Source organism: Salmo trutta, chromosome 29 (assembly GCF_901001165.1).
Source record: "Salmo trutta chromosome 29, fSalTru1.1, whole genome shotgun sequence".
Lineage (NCBI taxonomy): Eukaryota > Metazoa > Chordata > Actinopteri > Salmoniformes > Salmonidae > Salmo > Salmo trutta.
This window is the reverse complement of record NC_042985.1, coordinates 30,155,853-30,183,401: the sequence shown is the minus strand read 5'-3', so window position 1 is coordinate 30,183,401 and position 27,549 is coordinate 30,155,853. Positions and strand designations below refer to the sequence as shown.

The 27,549-nt window shown below is 44.1% G+C and overlaps 1 protein-coding gene across 1 annotated transcript; it reads right to left on the bottom strand.

Annotated features, from left to right (window-relative positions):
* Window positions 1–624: 624 nt before the first annotated feature.
* cilp (cartilage intermediate layer protein, nucleotide pyrophosphohydrolase) lies at window positions 625–10,509 on the bottom strand. The gene is made up of 9 exons (XM_029721697.1): window positions 10,309–10,509; window positions 7,921–8,092; window positions 5,446–5,511; window positions 4,908–5,177; window positions 4,542–4,739; window positions 4,067–4,381; window positions 3,867–3,975; window positions 3,598–3,755; window positions 625–3,417 (listed from the first exon to the last, which is right to left on the bottom strand). Exons 1-9 carry the CDS (start codon window positions 10,444–10,446, stop codon window positions 1,067–1,069), a joined length of 3,777 nt encoding a protein of 1,258 aa, XP_029577557.1. The 5' UTR covers window positions 10,447–10,509; the 3' UTR covers window positions 625–1,066.
* Window positions 10,510–27,549: the final 17,040 nt, after the last annotated feature.

Below are 27,549 nucleotides of genomic sequence, written 5' to 3'. Positions count from 1 at the left end.
AAGGTCCAAGCATCTTCACAAGGTCCTTTGCTGTTCTGGGATTGATTTGCACTTTTCGCACCAAAGTACGTTCATCTCTAGGAGACAGAACGCATCTCCTTCCTGAGCGATATGACGGCTGCGTGGTCCCATGGTGTTTATACTTTTTGGCTGATTTGTTTTGATTTTCCCATGATGTCAAGCAAAGAGGCACTGAGTTTGAAGGTAGGCCTTGAAATACATCCACAGGTACACCTCCAATTGACTCAAATGATGTCAATTAGCCTATCAGAAGCTTCTAAAGCCATGACATAATTTTCTGGAATTTTCCAAGCTGTTTAAAGGCACAGTCAACTTAGTGTATGTAAACTTCTGACCCACTGGAATAGTGATACAGTGAGTTAGAAGTGAAATAATCTGTCTGTAAACAATTGTTGGAAAAATTACTTGTGTCATGCACAAAGTAGATATCCTAACCGACTTGCCAAAACTATAGTTTGTTAACAAGTTATTTGTGGAGTGGTTGAAAAACGAGTTTAAATGACTCCAACCTAAGTGTATGTAAACTTCCGACTTCAACTGTATGTTGTGAATGTGAGCCAACAAAGCCTTGTCTAAGTTTAAGTGAATCAGCAATCCAACATGTTCTAGGGTTGTTCTTGTTTTATTTGGGGCGTGGTGTCTTAATCACTGGTTACAATCTTGAATGGCATGTGTAATAAATATCCCATTATTTACAATTTCAAGTAGTAAATATTCATCACAGTACAGGTGAAGAAAATACAATATTTGCAGTAACATTAAAATCTCCACCAAATGTTCCCTAGGAGATACCTGTGTTATAGATAAATTCATAACTGAACAAATATATTGTTATGGGCCTTACTCACAATCAAAAAACATATTTCAGTAACAAATCAAATGTTATTACAAGCAGTACATAATGAAGAAAAAAAACTTGGGTATCTTTACTGAAGGGCTAAAATATAAATTTGAATCCCATCACCAATACCCCACTTTCTTAAGTAATTTGCCAACATGTCTGATGTGATTGTGATGTGGAGACCCTGATCTGTAGTGCTGTGCTTTAGCCTGAGGTGCGTGTGGCAGTGGGATTCCGAGTACTGCGCCTACGGCTGTTGCGGAGTGAATTGGCTCCTGCTCTCTGCTTCCTGCCTCGGCCATCCCTCACTGCACTCGCCAGAGACTGCCCGGGGGAGTTCTGCAGAGCCTGGAACACGCTTTGACGGGTCACCTCACGGTCGCCACAGGTAAAGGTAAGTGCCACTCCCTCATTGCTCTTCATGACACGGGAAGTACCGTCAGAGGTGCCATCAAAGCAGCGTCCCAGTGCTATCTCTTTGGCAGTGCGGGGGTCCTGGTCTGTCACTGTGTAGATGCCATAGTTGTGGCCCAGAGGGTCCAGTGGTGCCAGCATTGTGAACTCATTGGTGTCGTTGTTGACGGCTAGAGGCAGGTGATTAACCAGGTACTCTTGAAGCATGGAGTTAACATTGTCCCTCTTACAGCTGCCCTGAGGGATCACCTTCACCAGAGTGCGGTCCACTCGGTCCTGGTCATAGAGCATGCCGCTGCACTTGAACTCCAGGCACACAGCAGAGACGGTGGACTGGTCCATGTCGCGGATGCTGCGGGTGTCGCGGAGGCCATACAGTTGGCCAACGGTCTTGGGGTGAGTGCCGCCCTGGTTTCGGGAGCGCATGTTGATCTCATGGGGACCATTGATCTTGACCTTGACATAGCAGGCTCGGTACTCCATGGGCTTTGGCCACCAGCTCAGGTAATCTTCTGTCCAGCTCATAGGATCGTCTTCGTTGAAAGGCACTGTGTTGTAGTCGTAGCGATCTCCCTCCACTCTGGTGAAGCGGAAGTGGCCTGCAGTAAATGGGGCTTCCTCACATTCTTTCAGTTGGTCAAATGAGTACACAGGTCCATTGAGCTCTTCAGCTGTGTTTGGGCTGGGCTTGGCCACATTGATGCTGAAGGCTGTCTTCTTTAACCTGGGGTCATTGTGGTCTGACCGTCTGTAGTTCAGCTTGCCCAGGTACGGCTGAGGGACTCCAATGATGTTGGGGTTAAACTTGGGAGCAGATGGGACTGCCTCGAGTTCTTCTCCTCCCATGTTGGCCATGACGTGGGCAGAATATGCGTCAGGTTTCTGGTCGTCGCAGAAGGCAGGCAGACAGGCACCATTGGGGCCAGTGATGACGCTGTCAAAGCGTCCCCAGGCACGAGGGTTGGAGGAGTAACCTGCAGTGGGCTCCATGTTGATCAGGGTCACCACCACTCCTTCTACCTGCTCACTAGGCATGAAGCGATCGCTGCGGAAGCCTCGCACCTTGATGTAACACCTCCTGTTTTCTGGGACGTCCAGGTTAAACAGCCTCCTCTCTCTGATCTCCATGTTCCCAATGAGGAAGGTCCTCTCTTCCCTTTTACCACGTTGCTTCTTCTCCATCTGGAAGATCCCCTCCTCCTCCCACAAGCCTGTGTCGGGGTTCAAGGACCACAGCTTCATGGTGTCCAGGTGCTCGGGCATTTTCACCTGTGTTGAATCCATTTTCACCTTCACTTCTCCGGCATTCAGTGGTTCTCCAGCCTCCTCGTCCCTGAAGTCAACTGAGAACATACCGTATGTTCTCAGGGGCAAGGTGTCACCCTCATCTCCTATGAAGTTGAGGTCACTCTGTGCGGCTGCTGCTGTGGACACGTCTCTAGCGTCCAGAAAAGTGATGCTAGCCTTCACATTACCCACAAATACTTCTCCACTCTGCTTGTAGAAGGAGTTGGGTGGGATCTGGATCTCAGCAATAGGATTCTGGCCCTCCACTTCTCCCAGCTGAAGAGTGTTGAGCTCTGTTGAGCTGATGGTCACTGGTTCCTTCTTCCTCAAAAGCTTGATCTCATGGTAGACGGCGCCCCCTTTGGTGTTGAATGGAAGAACCTTGGTGGTGTTGACGAACTTATCCATGTTGTCCACAAAGGTCATCACCAGCCTTTCAGTGTCATGGGGGACCTGAATGGAGAAGGTGCCTTTGTAGCCTGTGCGGCTGACTCTGGCTCCATTGATGTAGACGTGACCAAATCTCATGGGCTCCCCAGTGTCTGCGGCCACAGCCCGCCCACGCACAATGGCCTTGGTCTCCACACACTTCTGGCAGCCACATTCGGCCACCACCATGGTAGGGAGCTCATAGCCCTGGCATTTCAGTTGTTTCTCCTCCATCTTTGCCACCCCACAGCAGTATGCCACTGAGTCTTTGCACCTGATTCCATTGTCCAGTCGTCCTGCACAAGTCCCCGAGTGGCACTTTCCTACGTCGTAATAGAGTGAGTCGGTGCTGTTTTGATAGCAGTCATGAGGTAAGCGAATAAGGTAGGATTCGGGTGTTGGGTTACATGAAGGTTGATCTTTACCTGTGAGGAGAAAGGGGTAGAAAACAGACCAACACATTAAAAGATTTACAATCAATTATTTTATGAGAAAATCAATGCCCTTTCGTTCTCCCTCTGATCATTGACTGATGTCATGCTAGTGGCTGTTCACATAGTAAATATGAATGTGTGAATATCAACCATGGTGCTTTGTGATCAGACCTAAGACTGTGACTATGGCTGGTTTGGACTTGATGGCCCCAGCCTGGTTGCTGGCTCTGCAGTAGTACTCCCCAGTCTGCTCCATGCTCAGGTTTCTTAAGACCAGTGTGCTGTCATAGTTCAGCTGCTTCCCGTCCAGCAGGCTGCCGTTGTGAAACCTACCGAGTCACAGATGACTGTTGAACACTATACCCAGCCAATACTGTTTGATTTTGAAATGGTAAATATATAACATTTTCCAAGCTGTCATTACAGATCCATTGGCTTACCACTGGTACTCTTCTGGCTCTGGTGATCCACCCACTTTGCAGCAGAGAGCAGCTGTCTGGCCCTCTCTTCTGGCCTTGTTCTCAGGGTTCTTCACCACATGGAGCTTCTCTGAGGGATCACATTACAGTGTCTGAGACCAATGTAAAACAGAGAAATGTAACAATGTCAGCTTTCATTTCTTTTTGTGTGGCCATTTTACCTGCTCTATTCAGCATGATACTGAGGACAGAGGTGCGTTCGGTGCTGTGGGGCACGATGACAGTGTGAGGGGCGTGGTTCCGCAGCTGGACGGTCAGTGTGGCGTTGCCGTCGGGACAGATCCCTGGGATGCGGAAGTGTCCATTGTGGTCGGTGACGGTGAGGAGTTTGGAGCTGGGGCCGAAGCGGAGGATGGTGGCCCCTGGGGCAGGGAGACCTCCAGCACTGCGGACAGAGCCCAGTACAATGTGGTCCTGACACATACAGGTGTCACACTCCGCATTCACCCTACCCATCTCACAGTGCAGTGTGCAACCTGGAACAACAGCAGCAATACAGTTTAACATGTCAGACAGTGCCTTTGGACATTGGTTTAGCTATGACCATTTCTAGAATAAAATGAAAATGGTATGCAAATAGTACAGAGGTTTCTATCATATTTAATAGCTGTAATGGAGATGTTGATAGCGACTCACCAGTCCCAGGGCATTCAGGTCCTTTGCAGGCTCTACCCTCCACTGTAGGTCCGCTGCACTGCTTATCCCATTGCTTAGGCTGGGACTGGCATTTCCTGGAGCGCACCTGCATTGCCACCAGACCACACTTGGCAGAGCAATGACTCCAGTCTGACCAAGGACCCCAGGCATCCTGAGAGCCTTCTGACCCAGTGTTGCCTGATTGAAAATAGGTTTTCACTACATTACAAAAGACAGATATAATTGCAGTAGCTAGAAATATTACTTGGAGGATAAATGATGGCTTTCACTATTATAGAACAGTTTTATTTGACATAATACAGTAGCTACTTCTCAACTGTATTAAAGTAAGGCTCCCAGCCACACCTTTGGGGCACAGGAAGCGCACAGCGTAGTTGGAGCAGTTGCGGCCAGGGGCCTGCTCAGCGTTGGCACACCAGAAGCCCAGGGAAGGGTCCTCGTGGATCTTCTCCCCCGTGTTGCGAGCGGGGATCCAGTCAGTGGTACGAGCCTCCAGGGCCTGGGGGACGTCACACACCCGCGCACGGTAGTAGAAACGGATAGCATCCAACTGCTCATAGTCTCCTCGACCTCCAGGGTGGTCCACGTTGAACCAAGTGGTCCACTCATAGTTATCTGGACACAGAATGTCACACAATGATGACTACTTCAGAATGTTACAGTGTTTCCTCTTTGGCCATAAAACAATGGCATTACATTTTTTAGCTCTTTTCTCTGCTGCTGTAAACATAACTGGTGCCATTGGGCTGTAATTCTGAAAGTTATAGTTCTTCAAACCATATTATTACATAGACATTAACCAGACTTAAAGCCACAATCCGTACTTAAAGCCACAGTCGTGACAATTGTGTAAAGAGATGTCTTTTGGGATGTTAAATGTTACCTTCAGAGTGGTACACTGCAGGGTTGTTTTGTCTCGCAACTCTCAAACTGTCTCTCCTCCATGTTCCTGTAAAACATCGCACACACCTCATGATGACTCATGATTGACCTGTTGTGACATCACTGACCAATGCCTTAATGCTGACCAGACTGGCCAAACCTCGGACCAGACAGACCAAACCTCTGGCTATTTCTTCCTGGAGTAGTCTGACCACCCATAAAGCAATGGGAAAGAATCTGTATCTTTCAAATCGTTCAACTTTTCAACTCTACTCTGAGTCATGGAACAGTATATTACGAGTTTGACTTTAACTTCGTGTGGTGCCACACTAATCTCTTTCTGGTGATTTGCCCTGTGTACTTTGGAAATAAAATGAATTGCTCCAACACATGAAGCTGCCAATAGCATTTCAAAGTGGTTGAGGAAATATGTCGTGGACCAACAGTGAAAAGGCTACAAGAGTTAATTTATTTTCCATTTATGTTCCATCGTTACTCTCAGCTGCAAGCAATCAACTGCTTTGTACTGTAATGTCACTGAAACCAAGAGATTGATACTCATTATTCATTCTGCTTGCTGTGTAATTTACAGAATGACATTTGTAGTGTACAGTGTTACATAATGCATATTTGAACTTTTCCCAGACCATTGCATTTACAGTACCCACCAAACGCTATATTGTTCTGAGTTCACATTGGGGCTCAGTATAAGCATGCTACTGGCACGTACTTGTGTGGCCAATTGCAGACAGGTGTCTCCTTAGCCTGGTGCTTATACATTCAGGGGGGGAAAAAGTATTTGATCCCCTGCTGATTTTGTATGTTTGCCCACTTACAAAGAAATGATCAGTCTATAATTTTAATGGTAGGTTTATTTGAACAGTGAGAGACAGAATAACAACAAAAAAAATCCAGAAAAGCGCATGTCAAAAATGTTATAAAATGATTTGCATTTTAATGAGGGAAATAAGTATTTGACCCCTGTGCAAAACATGACTTAGTACTTGGTGGCAAAACCCTTGTTGGCAATCACAGAGGTCAGACGTTTCTTGTAGTTGGCCACCAGGTTTGCACACATCTCAGGAGGGATTTTGTCACACTCCTCTTTGCAGATCTTCTCCAAGTCATTAAGGTTTCGAGGCTGACGTTTGGCAACTCAAACCTTCAGCTCCCTCCACAGATTTTCTATGGGATTAAGGTCTGGAGACTGGCTAGGCCACTCCAGGACCTTAATGTGCTTCTTCTTGAGCCACTCCTTTGTTGCCTTGGCCGTGTGTTTTGGGTCACTGTCATGCTGGAATACTCATCAACGACCCATTTTCAATGCCCTGGCTGAAGGAAGGATGTTCTCACCCAAGATTTGACGGTACATGACCCCGTCCATCGTCCCTTTGATGCGGTGAAGTTGTCCTGTCCCCTTAGCAGAAAAACACCCCCAAAGCATAATGTTTCCACCTCCATGTTTGACGGTGGAGATGGTGTTCTTGGGGTCATAGGCAGCATTCCTCCTCCTCCAAACACGGCGAGTTGAGTTGATGCCAAAGAGCTCCATTTTGGTCTCATCTGACCACAACACTTTCACCAGTTGTCCTCTGAATCATTCAGATGTTCATTGGCAAACTTCAGACGGGCATGTATATGTATTCTTGAGCAGGGGGACCTTGCGGGCGCTGCAGGATTTCAGTCCTTCAAGGCGTAGTGTGTTACCAATTGTTTTCTTGGTGACTATGGTCCCAGCTGCCTTGAGATCATTGACAAGATCCTCCCGTGTAGTTCTGGGCTGATTCCTCACCGTTCTCATGATCATTGCAACCCCACGAGGTGAGATCTTGCATGGAGCCCCAGGCCGAGGGTATATTGACAGTTCTTTTGTGTTTCTTCCATTTGCGAATAATCGCACCAAATGTTGTCACCTTCTCACCAAGCTGCTTGGCGATGGTCTTGTAGCCCATTCCAGCCTTGTGTAGGTCTACAATCTTGTCCCTGACATCCTTGGAGAGCTCTTTGGTCTTGGCCATGGTGGAGAGTTTGGAATCTGATTGATTGCTTCTGTGGACAGGTGTCTTTTATACAGGTAACAAGCTGTGGTTAGGAGCACTCCCTTTAAGAGTGTGCTCCTAATCTCAGCTCGTTACTTGTATAAAAGACACCTGGGAGCCAGAAATCTTTCTGATTGAGAGGGGGTCAAATACTTATTTCCCTCATTAAAATGCTAATCAATTTATAACATTTTGACATGTGTTTTTCTGGATATTTTTGTTGTTATTCTGTCTCTCACTGTTCAAATAAACCTACCATTAAAATTATAGACTGAACATTTCTTTGTCAGTGGGCAAACGTACAAAATCAGCAGGGGATCAAATACTTTTTCCCCCCACTGTATCCCGCCTACTTAAGGTGTGTGTACATGTTAGGGGTGTGTGTGTGTTGGGGACAGTAAGGAGAATGTAAATAGTAACTGCTAATGAAGACCAACCTTGTGCCGTAGTGGTGACTCCCAGAGCTAGGAGGAAAGCCCATGTTGATAGGCAGCACATCCTGGCACTCTGCTGTTGCCTCTGACCTGTGACCTCTGACCTTATGGTAATGACCTTCACACGCCAGGCACGATAACACAAAGAACAGTCCACCAACACCTCCAGCAACTCCTGTAGAGGGGAAATGTAAATACTTAGCCAGAATCATTGCTGGCAGATTATCGCAAACAAAAACAGTAAAGTGTAACTTTGTGTTCCACAGTATTAAATGAAATGCTTTTATTTTCTATTGCATATGATTCCCTGGATGGATTGTTAGAGGAGGCTGGAGGGAGGCGGTATAAGAGGACAGGCTCATTATAATGGCTGGAATGGAATAAATGGAAAGGTATCAAACACATGGAAATTACGTTCCACTCTGTTCCATTAATGGCATTCCAGCCATTACTATGAGACGGTCCTCCTATAACTCCTCCCACCAGCCTCCACTGATCTACACCCTGGTGACAGTTATTAAATGCATTTTTTCACTGAGGAGATCAATAGTAATTTTAAAAATATACAGTGTATTGGTGGTTAAATGTATTTATGGGCCTCTCCCGGGTGGCGCAGTGGTCTAAGGCTAGCTGTGCCACCAGAGAATCTGGGTTCGAGCCCAGGCTCTGTCGCAGCCGGCCGCGACCGGGAGGCCCATGGGATGGTGCACAATTGGCCCAGTGTCATCCGGGTTGGGGAGGGTTTGGCCCGCAGGGATATCCTTGTCTCATCGCGCACTAGCGACTCCTGTGTCGGGCCGGGCACATTGCACGCTGACCAGGTCGCCAGGTGTTTCCTCCGACACATTGGTGCGGCTGGCTTCCGGGTTGGATGTGCATTGTGTCAAGAAGCAGTGCAGCTTGGTTGGGTTGTGTTTCGGAGGACACATGGCTCTCGACCTTCGCCTCTCCCGAGCCCGTACGGGAGTTGCAGCGATGAGACAAGACTGTAACTACCAATTGGATACCACAAAATTGGGGAGAAAAAAGGGGTAAAATAATTTAATTTAGTATTTATTTATTATTTCACCTTTACTTAACCAGGTAGGCCAGTTGAGAACAAGTTCTCATTTACAACTATGACCTGGCCAAGATAAAGCAAAGCAGTGCGAAAAAAACTACAGAGTTACACATTAACAAACGTACAGTCAATAACACAATAGAAACATCTATATACAATGTGTGCAAATGTAGTAAGGTTAGGGAGGTAAGGCAATAAATAGGCCATAGTGGCAAATAATTACAATTTAGCATTAACACTGGAGTGATAGATGTGCAGATGATGATCTGCAAGTAGAGATACTGGGGTGCAAAAGAGCAAAAAAATAATTAACAATATGGAGATGAGGTAGTTGGGTGTGCTATTTACAGATTGGCTGTGTACAGGTGCAGTGATCGGTAAGCTGCTCTGACAGCTGATGCTTAAAGTTAGAGGGAGATATAAGTCTCCAGCTTCAGTGATTTTTGCAATTCGTTCCAGTCATTGGCAGCAGAGGACTGGAAGGAAAGGCGACCAAAGGAGGTGTTGGCTTTGGGGATAACCAGTGAAATATACCTGCTGGAGCGTGTGCTATGGGTGGGTGTTGCTATGGTGACCAGTGAGCTGAGATAAGGCAGGGCTTTACCTAGCAAAGACTTATAGATGACCTGGAGCCAGTGGGTTTGGTGACGAATATGTAGCGAGGGCCAGCAGAATGACAGATTTATCAAATAAAATACAATAATCACAATTTTTATCCTTCTCACGCTTTGAGGTCTCTAGTAGAGGCGGGTGCAGAAACATACAGAATGAAAGAACAATATGGATGTGCAGAAGCCCTCTCAAATGACACATCTGTGCTAGCCATCACTTGGTGTCAAGGGAACACTAAAACTTTTCTGCATCCATTGACCAAGCACAGGGCTACACAAGCCAAATAGAAAACACACACACCGGCACGCACACGTGCACACACAAATTATATCCCATGAAAAGCCACGCACACACTTTTACTTATTTCCATGAATAGGCTACCTCCTTGCACAATCACACACAAACACTCATACACTCATGCAAGCTGAAACCTATTGTCCGTCAATACGTCAAACTGTCTTTCAAGTTCACACAGACTAACGAGAATGTCTTTCAGTATTTTATGAAATGTCTGAACTCCCAAATGTGCATCTGTTGAACAGTTTTATATCATCAATAAACCAACACTCAAAGAACAGAAGCTGAACTCGCATTCAGCACCCCCAAATCGTCTATAAAAAAATCTGTCTGTTGAAAGAACAACGTTAATAGTAAAGTTCAAAGATGGGTCAACAGAGAATGAGAGGGAAAGAGAAGGCGACTATGGAGCTCAGTCTTACCCTGTGAATATCTCTGTATAGTAGTGTTGAGTAGTCTCTCTCCTCCCCGTATGCAGGGTGCTGTGTCTGTGCTGACTGTCCTGCTGCTCTCTCTCTTATACAGCTCAGTGCAGAGCCCAGGGTTCGGCTCCGTGCCATTCACAGGAAGCCAGCTGAGAGCGTGAAGACTGGAGACCACAAGTATGACTGAGTCCACTCTGCTGCTGCTTCTGGGAAGGTAGGGGGCTTACTGTAATGTTCTGCTGTACCTCTGTGCCTATAGAGGAGGATACCCAGGTCTAGACATAGACATAAGGGAGAGTTGACCTCAGTCAGATGGGTCATCATTTTAAGTGGACATGGAACCTAGATAAAGCTGGAATCCGTTGCCCTTTACACTTCTACCAGTCTACGGGTTGAAAATGGCAGGTTTGGGCACTGATAAACGCCTACATTGGAACGCAGCATCTTTACAGTAACATGCTACACATGACGTCAGAGCTCTGGGTCTGCGCTTCACACACTGGAGAAGTGTGACCACTTGTACACCAGTTAGTCGTCCCACTCAACCCCTTGTCATTTTGTTGTCTTATGTTGCACCTACCCCACATTTTTCAGGAATAGTTTTACTATGTTACTGAATTTATCCAGAGTATTTTCAGATGTCGTTATCAACAAATGTGGCGAAAAGTACATTAAATGTAAAATGCACAAAATCAACAGTGTAATGTTTGAATTCAGTTTTGTAATGTGTACTTTCGTGTCCTCGCCTTTGGTCTAATCATTTGACCAATAATCTCAGAACTCTTCCTGTTCTTTTTGGAATTTGACTTTTAACAAAAAAATATATTCTAACCAAATACAAACATGCTGTTCCCTTTCAATTGCTACCATGGTTATGCATATGCCTTTCATATTTATTCTGTAAGGAACATTTCAATTTAACCCTATCCATATAGGCCTATTCCCACAAGTGATAAGGCTTAGTGGGGAACCTGCCACGTCCGTTTGGGATATTATAACAACAAAGAAGTTACTGCAAACAACCAACACTGTTTTTTCCCTCTGACATCATTGCACGCGCGAAGGATGCTGCGCAACGCTCCTCAGCTCATCAACAAAAACAATAACAACTGTGGTGGGGCGGCCAGTGGAGCTGTTTCACCCTACTGCAGATTCCATCTTTAACCACCTGATGTACATGAGATGGATAATCTGGTATTTCCTGCCCTTATATTGGAGTAGGTCCATGTCAGTATTCAACTATACAAAAAGAGAGTAGGATACTGTTTTAACTATAGTGAGAAAAACTTTCCAACACAGACAAGAACACAACACACCCATTCCTAAACGATTATATTAGTGGTCCCCAGTTGAAATGCCATCAATAGCCTCTAATGTGAATTGGTAATTACAATGGCTTCATCCCATGTGGGATGGTCTTTTGTTGTGCAACATCAACACACAGTAATATTTCTCTGAAGCTGCTCCTATCAACAGTTTAGATTAGAGGCCATGAAAACAGTTACTATGAACGACACCACATTAGGACAGTAAACACACAGCCGCATGCCCTTTGTTATTACTGTTCATTTATCCAGACTTTGATCTGTTGATAAACAGTGTCTTTGTGATTTTTCCGTAATGGCGTGCAAACAGCAATACACTGACTTATGATGGCACTAAAATATAGAAACTACAGCTACATGTGTAGCCCAACATGAGGTCATAGCGATCCCACATCTAGCTAGTTTGGAGAGAAGACGTGACTGCTTAGATTCTGAACTGAGGTTAAGGTTAACTAAGAATTCTCTGATTATAATGATGAATGGAAACGTAAGTACTTACCAATTTAGTAGTCTGTTGCTACTATATACGAGTAGGACAACATTCAACTTGACATTGTTCCACAAATGGAGTGGATACATTCATACGTTGATTCACCATTTGCGAGAAGGTGGGTCAGAACAGAATAGCCCCTCATCGGTTTAATCATGTGAATCCCATTCTACTATCATCCCTCTCGCCACCAGACTACCCTGCACTGTCGACACCAGAGACCCGTCACTTAGCACCTGAGCACAGTGCGGCATTAGTGTGAAATTTTATAACAGCTGAATCCAATTTAACGAGTTTGTGCCTTTACGTAATGAACATTTAAGATACTCACGATGTCTTTAAACGAGATAAATTAACCTTCAAATCCACTATAAAAAATAAATTCATAGACACAATCTCATTAATTTCAGATAATGTAATTATGGGAACATTAGCTCAAAGCCCAATAAAAGGCTATATTTATACAAGTCGTCATGCTGTCACTCACTCTTCATCATCCACTAAATCACGGTGAAACCAAATATTCACCCTTAATAGAGATTAATGTTGACCATCATCAGGGATCCTGTATGAGACTTTTAACCCTATCTTCTCAATCACATTATAGCAGGTTTTGAATCGCCTCTGAGACACAGGCCTGCACAGCATTGGAAATGGAATGGCAGTAGTGTTCACATTAGTCATTTGCATTCATAAACAACTTTATAGATTGGGTTCTTATGAAATGAAAGTCTATTTCATTATGTTTGCATCATTGCGTTCACTCGTCAATTATTGGTCATCAGTAAAAGGACATGAGGTTCTCTCATGGGTTTTCTGGGATTGATGAAGTCATTCATTTCATCCCCTTAATTGAAAAGCCTGGTTGGTAGACTGGCATTTTTAGGAACTGTGGAAACCTACTAAAAATACCCGGTCAGGGTGACTCTACTAAACGGTCCTGGACAGTTCTCAGTCTGATGGTTTTCCACACGACCCTCATTAACTTACCTCATCATGTAAATTACAAGGAGCGGTATGCACAGCAGGAGGCGTGGACGGATGCCACTCACCCGCTGACATAACGACAGAACTGGAGTTCTGATCAAACGGACACCAGTTCTGTCGTCTTACACCCAGGGGAGGTGACAGAGAGACACCACAGCTCTTTTGTTGCATGTTGTTCTTTATATAACCTCACTGATAAATACTGATATTAATGACGGCTTTGTGTTTGATGTTCACCGCTGGTTTTAGATGTTGACATTGATAGATTACAGATTATGTAAAATAAACAGATGCAGACCAAAGCTTGCTGAAGTCGAAAAGGAAGTTCCCACGGAGTGGCCCCGAGAGCCATGTCCAAATGGAAAAGCCTGCATCGTCCTTAAGCAAAATCTTACCTCATGTTTACCAGCCACCAATTATTGCATTTCCTGTGCAGTGATTTGGTTTGGTGTGAGGTCATTAGAATAGTGAAATCAGTAAGTAGTTTGGAGTGTGGCTCTGAGCCAGACACATGGTCCCAGGGAGCTGAAGCTCTTTCCAGACAGTGTTCCACTAGATTCCTTAACTCTCCTGTACTTTTCACTGATAGCCAGTAATGAAAGGGAAATACAGAGGAGGGACCATTAATTAGCAGGAAAATGCCATGGTAGACACAGACCAGTACAGTAGCTTGGTGGACTTCACATGGTGTGTTTATATGGAAAGCTTGTTTCAACGTATAAAACACAATGTATTATTTAACATTATGAATGTATCCTGTGGTGTGGTGATGCCGTTTTGGATTGCAGTAAGCTTGGACCTGAAGGAAGATGACCTTACAGAGCATTATGCCCTAAACAGTGGTGGTCTTAGATGGACTCACACATGGCTGCATGACATGCCCCCATCAGTCACCTAGCTACCTACCACATTTCCCATGCCACTGTACTGCCAGCTAAAACATGCAGACAGTAGTTTTCTAAGGTATATTTTACTAACTGTACAATTTACAAGCTGTTAAGAGGGGATAACTTTATGACATTCTGTCGGTTTTCAAAGGCAGTTCTTTCTCACTAAATGAGGAGGACGGGCTGGAGGGGAAAGGAAGTGGGAGAAGGACAACAAACATAAGCAACCACGCAACGTTTCCAGGCAACAGTCTGGGGCATAGGACACCATGCCCCACATGGTCGGTCCCTTAGTTGGACTCCAGACAGGTCATGTTTATAAGGACATCAGACAACACTGTCCAGTTTTCCCAAGCTGTGTCCAGTTTTATTTGTTGTTTTATGTTATTCTGGTTTAGCAGGGTGACAGTCATTATCTCATTGTCTGTATGTATAAAGTCATTGTGTAGAAGTCAATGGCTGGGATAATTCCTGCAGCTATACAGTTCCTGATAAGGAAGTGTTCCAACAACAGTATGAGAGCAAACATTGCTTCTGTTATGGCAGGATGGAAATAGACTAATTGAAATGGGTCTGTATGCTTTGTTTTGGTGCCAAGAAAACCATAATCTGGATGGGAAATGATATGGCTTCCATACAATTGCCTAAGTACAAATGTTAACAAGATAATCAGATCCTTAGAAATAAAATCTGGCAGCATGGTGAAGGATAAACTGTCTGCGAACTGGATTTATGAACCAAAACATGATCCATGACTCCTGATTTTACATAAAGACATTAAGAGATGACTAATTTTCCCATGATAAGAGCGATATAATCAAAAACTGTTCAAGTAATACGTTTCTGCAAGAGTTTCTTCAATTTACAGTCTGACCCTATTTTCACAGTGATATTCACATCCAAGATCTAGTTCTGCTGAGGCCCAGCCAAGCATCAACAGTAGACGTCTCCCTGAAGCGTTGTGGAGTTGAAACCATACCTAACCAGAGCAGACAGGAGACTCCAGTGGTTTGTATCAGTGTGGACTGAGGGGGGTTCATGGGGAACCTGGGCTTAATGACTCCACCAGAGCAGCTTCTGTTTCTGTCGTTAGGGGCCCGCATCCCGGGAGAAGGACATGGAGGAGGAGAAAGAGTTTCTTCTTCTTCCTGACATGTTCAGAAAGACGTCGCCATTCGCGGATGTCAATGTGTGCACGTTTAACTCTTGGAAGGAAATGGATGGATGTAGGCTACAGAAAGTACGTCGGTAATGTCAGCGGACAACGTCTCCAACTCTGAATGTTTTTCTCATTGTGTTCTTTGTAATCTCCCCACTGGTCTGCAGATTAGAAAGTGAAAAGCCAATGGATGGGAAGGTTCAGCTTCATACTCTAGGCCCAGCAGACTCATGTTTGATTTCAAACGTCATCCACAAGTACGCCAAGATGATGTGTGCCACTGGATAAGTCGTCTCTTGGCCGTTTCACTAAACACTAAATAACATTATCTTGGCTCGTACACAATCATCCTCATTTCAGACTAAATCAACACCCGCTATTAACACTGACAGACCTATGAAACAACGTTTTGTCTGCTCGTCAATGGGAAAAGTGTTGCTGGAACCCAACAGGTGGGACAGTCTGTGTGCCGCTGAGAGACGTGCATAATTAAGAGTTGAGCGGTCTCCCCAACTGCCATGTGATGAAGCGGGACTGGTCTTTGACAACAGTCCATCGGATCTTTCAAGATTTCTCTCAGGTTGAACAGGGTGCTTTTATTAAAGCGAGGAAAAAATAATTGCTTAAAAATGTGTTTGTCAGCACTTATTACGTAATAATAGGGCAATAACGTTTTGAAGATGTCATTTAGTGTAAGCCTTTAAAAAGGATCAGGCGAAAAACAATGCCATATGAATTGAAAGCAGTAAAAAGGTGTGATGAAATAGAAAACAGGAGTCAGAAAGGAAACTATTTGACTGTGAAAAAGGAAATGGAAAGCTTTTGGTAATAAAAAAAAAAAAAAAAAACTCATCTGATTTAGCCTCTATTATCCCAGTGCAAGTGGGTCTCATTGTGACTTTCAGATTTCATAGTATTTTGAGAAAAAAAACAAATACATTACTGTACATTACTGAAATACATTACTGGACCCTAGTATCTAAGGTTGAAATCATTAAAGACCTAGTATTCCCTAGCCAACTGTTTACCTAAGCACGTCAACTCTTCATGCGTCAGAGATCCCCGTCCACAGCTGTGTAGGAAACGGAAGTGTAGGTCACATCTGCTCTCCTACAGGTTGCCTGATCTCTTCAGCAAACATCACAAAGGATTTATGGGGCACTCATTGGCATCTGCGCACACCACTAAGTGCAAACCTAGTTCCACTTACACCACTATAAAGACTCTTTACCTGAGCACATGTAGTTGAGAGGACATATGTTTCACTTTCCCACGTGAGTAACACGTACACCCACACATCATATGTGAATGGAAAAAAAGATTGGATTTCTGAGAGAACACAACCTACATCATGACTAATCTTTTACTCTGTCTCCATTCCAAGACCGCTAAAGACAGGAGCTTTAGACAGTTTGAAGAAATGGGAGAGAGTGTCGGGAATGGTTTCATGCTGCTCCGTCTAGAGCCCCATCTAGGCTTGAAAGAGCCTTGAGTAAGCAGAAAAGAACCGAAATAAAAAGTGATATGTACACAGTGCTCTCACACTAAAATGCCACGATAAAAGATGGTCCGGATTCTTCGAAGAACAAAAACTGCAAATACACTTATAGCTTTTCAACTGGCTTCACTGGCAAGGCAGCACACATAATGAAAAAGAAGAGTGGTGCGAATGTTGTCAAAAGGCTTTGGCCAATGTTTTAATGTGGAACAATAACTGTTATTACAGGGTAGTCTGTGAGGAAGTGATGGAGGCGCTCTAACACAGTGTCTTATCCAACAGGGATAACCACTATCAAAGGCATATCATTAAGGAAGCACTTTCTAAAAAATATTATTTACAATCTATCTAGATTAGTATGTTTATGACAAGGACCAACAATGAAACAACAATTCCTCAGACACTTTTGGGCCGGGATTCAATCCACTCGCACTTTGTTGACAATGAACCTTTTGAAGGCAACGTTCCCGTGTTTTAAAAGTGTTAAAGATTTAACTCTGTTGCAGTGTTCCCCATTCAACTCATTTGAACACTTATTAAAGTGTTCAAATGAACTTGATTGTGGTGTTTGCATAGGTCTACTGTAGAGTTATATGCAACACCTATGTTGTAAATCATAACACTTGATTTAGAGTAAACTGGAGTCACTTTGCTTAGTGCTGACGTTGTGGCAGGTAGCCTAGTGGTTAGAGGGTTGGGCCAGTAACCGAAAGGTTGCTGGATTGAATCCCTGAGCTGACAAGGTAAAGATCTGTTGGACGTGGATGTTGAGTAAGGCAGACCCCCGCAACTGACTAGGTATCCCCCTTCCCCCCTTTCTCAGTGTAAGAAATTAACATCGTTTTTGGGTGTTGTTTTAACACTGTATGGTGTAAAGCCTAATTTGAATTATTCCCACGGTGCCTTTTTTTTTCAAGTGAACTGTACAGTTACCACCAATGACTATGGTAGTGACAGAGACAAGGTTATCAGATTATCTTTCTAAAAGTCTGTGGCTTTCACCAAGTGAGTACCTAGGTGAATGCTATCATAAAAATTTAACTACGACAATACATATGTCATAAGGCCTTACTTTGATGGCCTAATTTTACCCTAACCCAAAGTGCTATGTAACTCCTACTGAAATCCAGCCAGTTAGGATATCCAACAGTTGGAATTTTTAAGTCACCCACAACCTGTATTTAGAATAACTGTCAGGGTTAGGAAAGTTTGTTGATAAGAAGACTACTTAAACCATTTAAACTGGAACAACCATTTTAGTAATGGATGCAATAAATCTAACTAACTGATTGGACTAGTTTACAATGTACATGCAAAAACACAGACACTACAAAATCTACCTGCAGTAGTAGAGCAAGCTGGGAAATATGGTAATGATGGGTGTGGTTTTGATGGGCCTGTTTTACTTTCCAAAGTGTAACACAATAACTCAATAACACAATTATTAACAATTATTAACACCAACACTTGGGGTTATTTTACACCACTGAGTCTTACAGAGGGATTTTAACTGCCAAATCAACACTAGAAATGATACACAAACATTTACACTGGCCAATTTGCTGTGTAAGACTTGTGTGGTTGCTCTATATAAACAGGGTAGAATTGAGATCTTGGTTCACTTTCTCATAGATGTGGTAAAGAAGTCAATGGAATGCGACCAAGACAATGGAAATGCTATGGAAACACCTGGGGGAAAGATGGCTTGGGGGACAGATCCCGAATCTCCTAATTTCTCCCCAACAAAATGAGCCTACATTTAGGCTATTGTTTATATGTGTATTTCACATTATTTTGAGGTAAAAAATCTGAGTACGGATGTCAATCCCAATATTCATGTAATCTTCACCAATCAGCTGCATTACAGTTAAAAACGACTTTGACTACACCACCAGGTATCTCTATAAAAACCATGCTTAAATGAGCGGGAGTTAGCATTCAGCAGTCATATCTTCTAAACCGAAAAATTGACTACTTCTAAATGTAATGCAGCAAAAACAGCCAAATATATCCAAAAATAACTTTAGCAACCACATTGTAGGTCTGTTACAATACATCAATCATGACGGATTTGATTAATATCTACGTTGTTAGATCAGATTTGTTCAATGTGTACCAATCCAGCATCCTTCTATCCCCACAGTCTGCGTTCCATTGACCTCTTTACAGCATATATCTGATTTGATATAAGATCTCTAACATAATTTATGCCTTTCCTAAGCCGCCTTTCCTATGGTCTTCTCAGTAGTTGGTATTCAGACTTACCTTATGCAGGTGCGTGAAGGGTTTTGCAGGCGTGGTTCCGTTGTGCGCGCTGAATACAGAAAACCCTCCCACTTGCTTTCCAACATATTTTCTCATTGAGTTTTCATTCTATCACGTTTCAGGTAAGACCCAAATGCAGACTGTGTTGAAGTAACAATGTTTATTACAGCAACAGGGGCAGGCAAACAACAGGTCAAGACAGGCAGAGATCGATAATCCAGAGTAGTGGGGCAAGGGTACAGGACGGCAGGCAGGCTCAGGTCAGGCAGAGGTCGGTAATCCAGAGGTGGGGCAAAGGCACAGGACGGCAGGCAGACTCAGGGGCAGGCAGAGTGTCCAGGCAGGTGGGCTCAGAGTCAGGACAGGCAAGGGTCAAAACCAGGAGGGCAAGAAAAAGAGAGACTGGGGAAAAGCAGGAGCTGAGACAAACCCGCTGGTTGACTTGAAAAACAAGACAAACTGGCAATGGGCAAACAGAGAAGACAGGTATAAGTACCCAGGGGATAATGGGGAAGATGAGCGACACCTGGAGGGGGGTGGAGACCAGCACAAGGACAGGTGAAACAGATCAGGGCGTGACAATTCAATATATTCTAGAAATCCTAAATCAACTTCGTAGGTTTGGCGCTATACTGTCATTTGCGCATGGTTACAGAAGCCTATAGCTTGGGTCTCCAAATTTCCTCCAAAATTATAAGGCCAGCATTTCATAAACTTCACTGTGGAAAATGTGATATGTTGATACTGCATGCTTCAGTTTGCTGCCATATGACTGGTTTCACATTTGTCTCTAGCGATCATAAGTTAAAATAGATCTAAAACAATTGTAATTCATATTTACAATCGCCTTATCCAAATGGCTTACCCTTTTACCTCCCACTGGGCACAAACTGGTTGAATCCACTTTTCAGTTCAATGAAATTACATTGAACCAACGTGGAATAGACATTGAATTGACATCTGTGCCATGTGGGCTAGCTCTTATCAATTTGTAAATTACAGTGCATGGAGAATGGTGTTATTTCTATCGGAAAAAGAAGTAGATGTTGTTCCACTTGAAACTGACAGGTTGCTCAACCTTATTCAGCGTTTCATAGTGCGGATTTAGGTATGGGCGGCACAGTGCGCCCGCACAAAAAAATTTGGAATGGTGACATTTACGCGATCGGTTTTCTATCGCTCATTTGTACGTCACATCAATGATATCAAGTCACCGTGTGGGACTGTGGGTCAATTAACCTTGTCGGAGTGGGCGCCCTGATTCTAGTTTGTGAGCTAGGCAGGCTACTGCCTGGGAAGGTCTCGCACTCAGAAGTATGAAATGGGGAGGGGGGCAGGGGTAGGTTGACCTCTGGTCTCCCCACTGGAAGCCCGAGGTAGGGGGAGCGGGGGAATCTATAAAATAACGCACCTCTAACTTTGTACAGTACTAATACAATTAGTAAAATCAGTCACATTACAACCAGGAATACGACTTTCCCGAAGCGGATCCTCTGTTTGGCCCACCACCCAGGACAATGGATCGGATCCCAGCCGGCGACCCAAAACAACGGAGGCGTAGAAGGGGCAGACGGAGCGGTCTTCTTGTCAGGCTCCGTAGACGGGCACATCGTGCACCGCTCCCGAGCATACTACTCGCCAATGTCCAGTCTCTTGAAAACAAGGTAGACAAAATCCGAGCAAGGGTTGCCTTCCAGAGAGACATCAGAGACTGTAAAATTCTTTGTTTTACGGAAACATGGCACACTTGAGACACGCTATCGGTGTCGGTACAGCCACCTGGTTTCTTCACGCATTGCGCCGACAAAAACAAGCATCTCTCTGGTAAGAAGAAGGGCGGGAGTGTATGCCTTATGATTAACGAGATGTGGTGTGATCATAACAACATACAGGAACTCAAGTCCTTTTGTTCACCTGACTTAGAATTCCTCACAATCAAATGCCGACCGCATTATCTACCAAGAGAATTCTCTTCGATCATAATCACAGTCGTGTATATTCCCCCCAAGCAGACACATCGACGGCCCTGAAAGAACTTCATTCGACTCTATGTAAACTGGAAACCACATATCCTGAGGCTACATTTATTGTAGCTGGAGATTTTAACAAGGCTAATCTGAAAACAAGGCTCCCTAAATCAGCCTATTGATTGTGTGACCCGGGCTGGCAAAACCCTGGATCATTGTTATTCTAACTTCCGCGACACATATAAGGCCTTCCCCCGCCCTCCTTTCAGAAAAGCTGACCACGACTCAATTTTGTTGCTCCCAGCCTATAGACAGAAACTAAAACAGGAAGCACCCACGCTCAGGTCTGTTCAACGCTGGTCCGACCAATCGGATTCCACACTTCAAGATTGCTTCGGTCACGTGGACTGGGATATGTTCCGCATAGCGTCGAACAACAACATTGATGAATACGCTGATTCGGTGAGCAAGTTTATTAGCAAGTGCATCGGTGATGTTGTACCCACAGCATCTATTAAAACATTCCCCATCCAGAAACCGTGGATTGATGGCAGCATTCGCGCAAAACTGAAAGCGCGAACCACTGCTTTTAATCAGGGCAAGGTGACCAGAAACATGACCGAACACAAACAGTGTAGCTATTCCCGCCGCAAGGCATTCAAACAAGCTAAGCGTCAGTATAGAGACAAAGTAGAGTCGCAATTCAACGGCTCAGACACGAGAGGTATGTGGCAGGGTCTACAGTCAATCACGGACTACAAAAGAAAAACCAGCCCCGTCGCGGACCACGATGTCTTGCTCCCAGACAGACTAAACCAGTTCTTTGCTCGCTTTGAGGACAATACAGTGCCACTGACATGGCCCGCTACCAAAACCTGCGGGCTCTCCTTCACTGCAGCCAACGTAAGTAAAACATTTAAACGTGTTAACCCTCGCAAGGCTGCAGGCACAGGCATCCCCAGCTGCCTCCTCAGAGCATGCGCAGACCAGCTGGCTGGTGTGTTTACGGACATATTCAATCAATCCTTATCCCAGTCTGCTGTTCCCACATTCTTCAAGAGGGCCACCATTGTTCCTGTTCCCAAGAAAGCCAAGGTAACTGAGCTAAATGACTACCGCCCCGTAGCACTCACTTCTGTCATCATGAAGTGCTTTGAGAGACTAGTCAAGGACCATATCACCTCCACCCTACCTGACACCCAAGACCCACTCCAATTTGCTTACCGCCCCAAGAGGTCCACAGACGATGCAATCGCAATCAGACTGCACACTGCCCTAACCCATCTGGACAATAGGAATACCTATGTAAGAATGCTGTTCATCGACTACAGCTCAGCATTTAACACCATAGTACCCTCCAAACTCGTCAAGTACCCTCCAAACTCGACCCCGCCCTATGCAACTGGGTCCTGGACTTCCTGACGGGCCGCCCCCAGGTGATGAGTGTAGGTGACAACATCTCCACCCCGCTGATCCTCAACACTGGGGCCCCACAAGGGTGCATTCTCAGCCCTCTCCTGTACTCCCTGTTCACCCACGACTGCGTGGCCATGCACGCCTCCAACTCAATCATCAAGTTTGCAGACGACACTACAGTGATGACCAACAACGATGAGACGGCCTACAGGGAGGAGGTGAGGGCCCTCGTAGTGTGGTGTCAGGAAAATAACCTCACAATCAATGTCAACAAAACAAAGGAGATGATCGTGGACTTCAGGAAACAGCAGAGGGAGCAGCCCCCTATCCACATCGACGGGACAGTAGTGGAGAGGGTGGAAAGTTTTAAATTCCTCGGCGTACACATCACGGACAAACTGAAATGGTCCACCCACACAGACAGCGTGGTGAAGAAGGCGCAGCAGCGCCTCTTCAACCTCAGGAGGCTGAAGAAATTCGGCTTGTCACCAAAAACACTCACAAACTTTTACAGATGCACAATCGAGAGCATCCTGTCGGGCTGTATCACCGCCTGGTATGGCAACTGCTCCACCCATAACCGTAAGACTCTCCAGCGGGTAGTGAGGTCTGCACAACGCATCACCGGGGGCAAACTACCTGCCCTCCAGGACACCTACACCACCCCATGTCACAGGAAGGCCAAAAAGATCATCAAGGACAACAACCACCCGAGCCACTGCCTGTTCACCCCACTATCATCCAGAAGGCGAGGTCAGTACAGGTGCATCAAAGCGGGGACTGAGAGACTGAAAAACAGCTTCTATCTCAAGGCCATCAGACTGTTAAACAGCCATCACTAACATTGAGTGGCTGCTGCCAACATACTGACTCAACTCTAGCCACTAATAATGTAAATATGTATGTAATAAATGTATCACTAGCCACTTTAAACAATGCCACTTTATATAATGTTTACATACCCTACATTACTCATCTCATATGTATATACTGTACTCTAAACCATCTACTGCATCTTGCCATCTTGATGTAATAGATATATTACTAGCCACTTTAAACAATGCCACTTTATATAATGTTTACATACCCTACATTACTCATCTCATATGTATATACTGTACTCTTACCATCTACTGCATCTTGCCTATGCCGTTCGGCCATCACTCATTCATATATTTTTATGTACATATTATTATTAATTCCTTTACACTTGTGTGTATAAGGTAGTTGTTGTGAAATTGTTAGGCTAGATTACTTGTTAGATATTACTGCATGGTAGGAACTAGAAGCACAAGCATTTCGCTACACTCGCATTAACATCTCTTAACCATGTGTATGTGATAAATAACATTTTGATTTGATTTGATTTTGATTTGAATGCTACCAAATAAACCACAATTCATTCATAATACTGTGAATATATAGTTTCACAGACATATTGTTACCTTTTTTTCTGGTTTGTGCGAAATCGTTAAGAATAATATAAAACCAATCTGCACACCACCAAGGTGAAATGGTTTAGTCTTGACTCTTGGTTGACAGTGTTGGGGGATGGGTAATGTATTGATGTTCGAGTGCTAAATCAACACAAATGGATTAAAAAAAAGGTCTAAGCCATCAGGTGCCCAGTTTAGGAAAAAGAGGAAAGAAGAAGAGGAGAAACGCGCAAAAGATAAAGGTATGCAGCTATGTCATCTCTTTATGAGTATAATATTATGCATGTCATGAAATAGGCTAGTATAACACTTATGTTTGTTAGCCTATGTTGCTATGTTGCTTGCTATGCTATTACATATAGGGCGACAATAATCCGTTTTCTGTCCAACTAGCTTACATAAAATTAGACAGAATTTCACACAGTTTCATCATGATAATGTGTGTAGCCTGCAGCAAAACGATTACAACCTAACTAGTACATTATTGATTTGGTTAACTTTCATTGAGGTGACATCATAAAGGTTTTCTGTGATTGTATTGACTAGGTCTTGAGCTCAGTAAGGGGAATTTCCAATGCTGTAGGCTAACTTAAAAGATGTCTATCTTATGCTGATATTTTGTATATTTTGTTTTTATTGAGTCTTTTGGGGTGTCTTATGCCTAGAATTAGCCAAGGAGGTTGTATGGTTCATTTGGTTCCTATTCTGAAAGTTTGATACATTTTGCATAATGATATGTATATTTAATTGTGCAACAAATGTATTTAGGGTGTCAGACTCATATACTGTATTTCAGTGCAAATTCAGGGGCACTTCTGAAATATTTTGGAGCACCCTCTGGCACTGGCCGGGGTGAGGAGCCATCTAACTGCATGAAAACATGGAAAGAACTGGCAAGGAGGATCAAATAAGGGGAAATAATTGATAAACATGAGATGGCACTTATGGAGGCTGAGAGGATAAGATGGAGAGAGGTGTTGACACGTCTGACTGCTATTGTGCAGTCTCTGGCAGTTAGAAATCTGCCACTAAGGGGACACACAGAAACACTGTACTCTCCATCAAATGGACATTTCCTCATAGAGGTTGAACTGAAATGAATGCAGTTCTGGTGTACCAAAATGCAATGATGCTGTCGGTGTGTTGGAAGCATGAGGGTCAATGTCAGAATATGGTGTAGACACACCTCTGCCACACCTTCATTTCGTTGATCTCCACCCCAAACAAATAGAGGGTGAATAGCATGCTATTCTCATGCTTAAATTCAAGATCAGAATACGCGTAGAGAGAAAAGTGCATAAAAAGGTAATTCAATTCAATTTACGCTAGCTTAAGTCGGGCTGGAATTCCCACATACTGCACTAGCTGAGAATATGGTCTCACTTTAATAGGATAGTCTCCTATACGTAGATGCTCAAACTAATAAGAAACGATCAACGACAACTTTGTTGACATGCAACAGTTTGCCTGGGATTAAGGTTATGGCTAGAGTTGTTGAGCCATGGTGTGGACATACAGTGAGGGGAAAAAAGTATTTGATCCCCTGCTGATTTTGTACGTTTGCCCACTGACAAAGAAATTATCAGTCTATAATTTTAATGGTAGGTTTATTTGAACAGTGAGAGACAGAATAACAACAAAAAAATCCAGAAAAACACGTGAAATTTTTTTATGAGGGAAATAAGTATTTGACCCCCTCTCAATCAGAAAGATTTCTGGCTCCCAGTTGTCTCTTAAAGGGAGTGCTCCTAATCTCAGTTTGTTACCTGTATAAAAGACACCTGTCCACAGAAGCGATCAATCAATCAGATTCCAAACTCTCCACCATGGCCAAGACCAAAGAGCTCTCCAAGGATGTCAGGGACAAGATTGTAGACCTACACAAGGCTGGAATGGGCTACAAGACCATCGCCAAGCAGCTTGGTGAGACGGTGACAACAGTTGGTGCGATTATTCGCAAATGGAAGAAACACAAAAGAACTGTCAATCTCCCTCGGCCTGGGGCTCCATGCAAGATCTCACCTCGTGGAATTGCAATGATCATGAGAACGGTGAGGAATCAGCCCAGAACTACACGGGAGGATCTTGTCAATGATCTCAAGGCAGCTGGGACCATAGTCACCAAGAAAATTATTGGTAACACACTACGCCGTGAAGGACTGAAATCCTGCAGCGCCCGCAAGGTCCCCCTGCTCAAGAAAGCACATATACATGCCCGTCTGAAGTTTGCCAATGAACATCTGAATGATTCAGAGGACAACTGGGTGAAAGTGTTGTGGTCAGATGAGACCAAAATGGATCTCTTTGGCATCAACTCAACTCGCCGTGTTTGGAGGAGGAGGAATGCTGCCTATGACCCCAAGAACACCATCCCCACCGTCAAACATGGAGGTGGAAACATTATGCTTTGGGGGTGTTTTTCTGCTAAGGGGACAGGACAACTTCACCGCATCAAAGGGACGATGGGCAGGGCCATGTACCGTCAAATCTTGGGTGAGAACCTCCTTCCCTCAGCCAGGGCATTGAAAATGGGTTGTGGATGGGTATTCCAGCATGACAATGACCCAAAACACAAGGCCAAGGCAACAAAGGAGTGGCTCAAGAAGAAGCACATTAAGGTCCTGGAGTGGCCTAGCCAGTCTCCAAACCTTAATCCCATAGAAAATCTGTGGAGGGAGCTGAAGGTTCGAGTTGCCAAACGTCAGCCTCGAAACCTTAATGACTTGGAGAAGATCTGCAAAGCGGAGTGGGACAAAATCCCTCCTGAGATGTGTGCAAACCTGGTGGTCAACTACAAGAAACGTCTGACCTCTGTGATTGCCAACAAGGGTTTTGCCACCAAGTACTAAGTCATGTTTTGCAGAGGGGTCAAATACTTATTTCCCTCATTAAAATGCAAATCATTTTATAAAATTTTTGACATGCGCTTTTCTGGATTTATTTGTTGTTATTCTGTCTCTCACTGTTCAAATAAACCTACCATTAAAATTATAGACTGATCATTTCTTTGTCAGTGGGCAAACATACAAAATCAGCAGGGGATGAAATACTTTTTTCCCTCACTGTACATTTTACATTTTAGTCATTTAGCAGACGCTCTTATCCAGAGCGACTTACAGTAGTGAATGCATACATTTCATACATTTTTTTTTCCGTACTGGTCCCCCGTGGGAATCCAACCCACAACCCTGGCGTTGCAAACACCATGCTCTACCAACTGAGCCACATGGGACTGTAAAGCCAGGGTTGGTGTTAGAGTTAGGGCTAGTCGATAGTTAGTTGAACAGTTTGTTGATTTTTAAACCATCTGTAGTGGAATATCCAAATATATACAAGTGTTACTGAGAATATTCTTCATTATACTGCCATGATCCTTACATAAAAAAACAATATTAGACAGTTTTTAAAAAACACTAAAGCACTGAGTCACACCACCACGGTCAGGTAACTGTCACGTCACAGATCTTGACCTTTAATGGGTGAACCTGCTGCAGATTGTAATTCAAAGGATCTCTCCATGTTCCATGAGAGACAAACAGGAAGATTGACCACAGCGCCCTATGGGTTACTGTGATGTAACATAATATGGAGTGGGAGGGATGGCTAAAAACAGCAGCAAAAGAGGAAATTCCATGTGGTTTGGTATAGAGAGAACCAGTCTCCTACATTTGACCCCGATGGGAAGTAGGTGTTGCAATCACTTTTTTTATTTTTTGAGAAACACATGACATCACTGTCTAAAACCTCAGTCCCAGTTCTTCCCTTCTCTTTGCTCACCATCTTATCACGCCAGCCACGGTGGACAACT

Bases quoted from the DNA above. Each gene is read 5' to 3' on its own strand.
- cilp (XM_029721697.1), bottom strand. From the start codon at position 10,446: ATGGCACGGAGCCGAACCCTGGGCTCTGCACTGAGCTGTATAAGAGAG. The intron at 8,093-10,308 runs GTAAGACTGAGC...TCCCCTCTACAG, and splicing joins TATACAGAGATATTCACAGG to GAGTTGCTGGAGGTGTTGGT. The intron at 5,178-5,445 runs GTAACATTTAAC...TTCTGTGTCCAG, and splicing joins TGCAGTGTACCACTCTGAAG to ATAACTATGAGTGGACCACT.